Raw genomic sequence first — 5000 nt, forward strand, 5'->3', positions numbered from 1 at the left:
GAAGAGAGAAAGAGAACGCGAGAGAGAGAGAGGGCAGAGAGAAAGAGGATGCGAGAGAGAAAGAGAAAGCGAAAGAGAGAAAGAGAACGCGAGAGAGAGAGAAGGCGAAAGAGAGAAAGAGAACGCGAGAGAGAGGGCAGAGAGAAAGAGAACGCGAGAGAGAGGAAAGAGAGAGAGAGAACGCGAGAGAGAGAGGGAAGAGAGAGAGAGAACGCGAGAGAGAGAGAAGGCAGAAAGAAAGAGAACGCGAGAGAGAGGGCAGAGAGAAAGAGAACGCGAGAGAGAGGGTAGAGAGAAAGAGAACGCGAGAGAGAGGAAAGAGAGAAAGAGAACGCGAGAGAGAGGAAAGAGAGAAAGAGAACGCGAGAGAGAGGGCAGAGAGAAAGAGAACGCTAGAGAGAGGAAAGAGAGAAAGAGAACGCGAGAGAGAGGAAAGAGAGAGAGAGAGAAGCGAGGGCAGAGCGAGAGAAAATGCCTTTGTCATCGTCTCGCGAGTGTAAGCGCCCGCCTCGGCCTTTTCGCAAATAATGTAAAAATATGCAAACTTTTTTTTGAACTATGGCGTTTTTGAGTAAATATTAACGGCGGATATTTTTTTCTCTTAATTTTTAAGATCGCTGTAGGTAAGAGACACCCTACTCCTAAAGTGACTAAAGAACGTAGATAAGAGATAAGCAGAAGAACGTGTAGACAAACTCCCTCCTGAACCATAACCTTCATTTATCATTTATTATTACAAATCTATGAACACTTAACGTAGAATAAGTAAAATGTAGCACGAGAGGGGTAAGAGAAGAGATGAGCGTGGACCAGAAGCCCGAGAATGACCTAGGAAGGACAGTGTGTAGAGCGACCCGGAAGGCCAGCCATAATGTGTAGTATTTTGCCCTGGAGATGCGAGGTCAAAGGTCACCGTCCGTTCTTGGTAGTTTGTGCTTTGGAAGTGTGAGGTTGTAGGCTGTTTAGTTTTGTTAGTTTTATTGTTTTTATTAATGTTGTGTTTGTTTATTTACTTTTCTTGTGTGTGTGTTTGATGTGTATTATTTTGTCCTGGAAATGCGAGGTCAAAGGTCACTGTTCATTCTTGTTAGTTTGTGCTTTGGAAGTGTGAGGTTGTAGGCTGTTTATTTTAGTTATTTTTATTTATTTATTTAATATTTATTTTTTCTTGTGTGTGTGTGTGTTTGGGTGATGTGTAGTATTTTGCCCTGGAAATGTGAGGTCAAAGGTCAGTGGGGGATTTTTTATGTTCATATATATATATATGATTAATGTTTTACTCTATTGATAATGATTGTTGAGTTATTTATATATATGTGTGGTTCATGCATATTGATTTCAGGTATGGTTTCAGTTTCACACATATGGTACAAGGTTAACTTTGCTATGTCTATGGTATGTCAATTGCAAGTCAATAATATAAGAAAATTGTGCAATGCGTAATATGGTTTATATTTATGTAATGTCTATACTAAAATAGGGAGAATCTAAAGAACATAAAGGACGGGGAAATATAATCCTATAAACTTGAGATATTATGCACAGGCAAAGAATAATGTCAGAAATGAAGAGAATGCGTCGCAACAAATGCCGTGCAGAGGGCTAGGCTATGGAGTGGGGTCAAGGAGTGTAAATTTCGCAGGAGTGGCAGGAGTAATAGGGACTTCGTTTTAAGTTCATATTAAAGCACATCCAGGAAATCAGACCACAAGAATAAGAATAAGTTTTTAAAAAGTTAAGAAACGATAGGTTACTTAAGAGTTGGATAATTGGGTTGAAATAGGTTGAGGTTATATTATATTGAAATAGATTAGGTTTCATGGAATTGAGTCAGGTAACATTAAAGATACGTAGGAAATAAGTTTGGTTACATTACATTTACACTTAATGATATTAGCTTACACTGAATTTTGCTAAGTTAGGCTACACTGAATTGAGTTAGGTTACTTTGAATGAATTGAAGGAGAGAGAAAATAAAATAAATAAGTAAATAAATAGAATATACATAGATAAAAAGGAATTATGCTAATTTTCTCTATTTTTCAGAAGTTGCCGAAATGGCTTCCACGCACCAGTCTGACCACGAAGAGATGGTTTTACAAGCCCTAATGCTGCATTTCACCAACTTCAACTTTGACAAGGCTAAAGATCAGGCAGTAAGTGAAATGTTGATGATGACAAGGCTAATAATGATAATGATGATACTAATAAAAATGTTAATGAGTGAGAGAGAGAGAGAGAGAGAGAGAGAGAGAGAGAGAGAGAGAGAGAGAGAGAGAGAGAGAGAGAGAGAGAGAGAGAGAGAGAGAGAGAGAGAGAGAGAGAAAGAGAAAGAGAAGCAGTTGGAAAGAACAAGGGAAAGGGAGATTCAAATATGATTGAATGAATATGATAAGGGATTGGTAATATCAAGTTTTAGAGAAAGTTTACAGATGATATGGTTACTTTTATAAACAGTTACTTATCATTAGAATCTTGTAGTATGTTTTACGACATGCAAACTTTACTTCTGAGCAGATAATATTATTGTATTATATGCATTGATCCATGCTTTTACTCTCAGGCTGCTAAGAAAATTTATTGATAAATGAGCAAAAAGTGTTTGCAGCATTTTGTTATATATCACACAGAAAGAATTGAAGCATCTTCCAAACTTTTTGAATGTATCTGTCATTTTTAAAGTCAGCAAGACTCACCTCATTCATTGTCATCATGGCACTAGAATGGCAACCCTACTATTTAGTATTGTAAAGTATGAGCTGAGTTGTGCTTTTGACTATTTACAGGAGAAGGAGCGTGACATGAGCAGAGGCGTTGGGTCTTCCATGTGGCAGACGTTGCTCACTTGCATTGCTCAGTTGGCCATTGCAGAGAAACTGTACATGAACCTTTCCTTTCTTACCAGCAAAGGATTTCTAAGGAAAGAGGTAAACAGCATTGACATCTTGTAGAAAGACAGAATATGTTTATTATGTGGGGCTCATCTTCATAATTGTATTTTGGTGAATATTCAACATTTTGTGCTGTGTTCTCAGCATCATTGTTATTCGTACATTATTAAATTCTTCAGTATTAAAAGAATCCCATTAATTGATGATTTTGTTATGATATCATCTTATATTAACATTGATGATACTGATTTCTCATTTTCCTTTGTATTTTCAAGTTAATTTGAAGGCAATGAACTTCTTAGAGCTATTAATAATTTCTGTTCCATTGCAGAGTTCTGTTCGAGCAAACTTTGAGTCTCTGAGCCTAGAGTTTGGTGAGTTAGAGAAGAGAAACTTTGAGAGCAGTAACATCAGGGGCGGTAATGCCAGGTGCAGTAATGCCAAGACCAATAATGGCAACAGTGCTGGGAATGAAACGGCAAGTCCCGGAAATCCTGGCAGCCCTGGTAGCCTAGGGAACCCTGGAAGTCTAGGAAACCCTGCGAGCCCTGTTTCAGATGGCCTTCTGGAGCACATATGTTCACATCTTGTGCTTTTTACAAAAGCTCGGCTGCAGATGATTGCATTGTATCCTTTTGAAGGCATTGAATCCATACTTAGAATTTCTTTATGGAGTTTTCAAAGTCAGGAAACTATAACAAGCAAAGTACACTCAGTAATTGAGTTTTTTGAAATGTTTCTCAAAGTCATCTTGTTGAAATTTATAACCATATTTCCTTAACTGCATATAACAGCTATGAAAGAATGGTTGGGTCGTCCATGGATCGATTGATGAACTTTGAGGAATTGCTGGCACATGTGACTGATATTAGCATAAAGAACAGCAGGAATTTCCATCATCCTCTGCTGACGCCTCTGAAAACAAGTTTTACGTATGTAAGCACTGTCATTTTCTTGCTCTGATATGTCTTCATGAGTGTATAATCTTGCTTCATGTTGCATTAAAGAAGAAAATTTAGTTGCTCAAGATTCAGTTTTTGGGAAATGTTGAAGAATTCCATACAGCAATACGCATAAGAATAACATTTATAGAGAACATCTTGGAATTCAACTATCCTCTGATCTTTTGCAAGTTAGAAATAGTTAATGCAAAGGATTTAACCAAAGCTTTGTCTGTCTTTAAAATGAACAAGTTAGCGTGAACTTACAGATCCTGCTTTTCCAAACAGATATGAGTGTGATATCCTTATGCATCTGCTCAGAAGTCAAATTGAGATGCAGTTTTGGAGGTTCTTCCCTTCCCTCCTCCACCTCCACGATGCACACACTAAACTGAATACATGGCATGCTGTTGTGCAGTCAAAAGAGGTGGGGTGTGATCACTTCGTACCGTTTTTGTTGGTCTTGCTTCATGTTGATAACAAATGAAGTATGGATGATACATTATTACTTGGCAGATGAAAATGATATGTATTATTTGTAAAACCAAGAGGATACGTTAGGGCTTATGGATATTTTGTAACATTCCAAATATATCAGATTTAATGTTTTGTTTTTTGTGTAAACATGGGGATATCCTTGATTTACCTTGTTCAGAAGAAAAGTGAATGACTTGCTGTTAAAGTATAAATCTAGTAATGTTTTTCTATGGCCCACTTAAAAAGCATTTGGTTGAGCTTATTAACTGAGATGTTTATTCATGTAAACTGTCATCATCACCTTGTAACTTCCTGTTTAATATTTAAAAGTTTTTTTCTTAACCCATTGCTGCCAGAAAAATGTAATTTCTCACTGTAGTTTTGTTTGTGTTTGTGGCTCGACAAGTAATCGCCACCAAGGAGTCAATTAGTAGATATCATGACTTCACCTGATTTCCCCTTTCCTTGAGTTTTCATGTTTTTTTTTTTCTTTTCTTTACTAATACTGTCAATATTGATGCTGTTTTTATAATTTTAGACACAGTACTTACAATAATGTTATTAAAATTAGTAATAGCAATATTAGAGAAAAAGAGTATTTCCAAAATTCAAGGAAAAGGGTCAACAGGTGACATAGATAATACTAGAAATTGACTTCTTGGTGACTAAGCCTTTGTGGAGCCATCTGTGT

General features: G+C 36.9%; 1 protein-coding gene across 8 annotated transcripts in view; it reads left to right on the top strand.

The window, feature by feature from the left end:
- LOC125024959 (KICSTOR subunit 2-like) overlaps positions 1–5000 on the top strand; it is a 9626-nt gene that overhangs the window by 2453 nt on the left and 2173 nt on the right. Inside the window, exons 1-6 of one of the 8 annotated variants that reach the window (XM_047612803.1) lie at positions 482–529; positions 2047–2156; positions 2787–2927; positions 3223–3518; positions 3686–3823; positions 4121–4259. In XM_047612803.1, the coding sequence (XP_047468759.1) occupies positions 2058–2156; positions 2787–2927; positions 3223–3518; positions 3686–3823; positions 4121–4259 (813 nt within the window). In that variant the 5' untranslated portion in view covers positions 482–529; positions 2047–2057. The other 7 variants (XM_047612812.1, XM_047612820.1, XM_047612787.1 and 4 more) reach the window with 7 other exon arrangements.

Source organism: Penaeus chinensis, chromosome 1 (assembly GCF_019202785.1).
Source record: "Penaeus chinensis breed Huanghai No. 1 chromosome 1, ASM1920278v2, whole genome shotgun sequence".
NCBI classification, from domain to species: domain Eukaryota; kingdom Metazoa; phylum Arthropoda; class Malacostraca; order Decapoda; family Penaeidae; genus Penaeus; species Penaeus chinensis.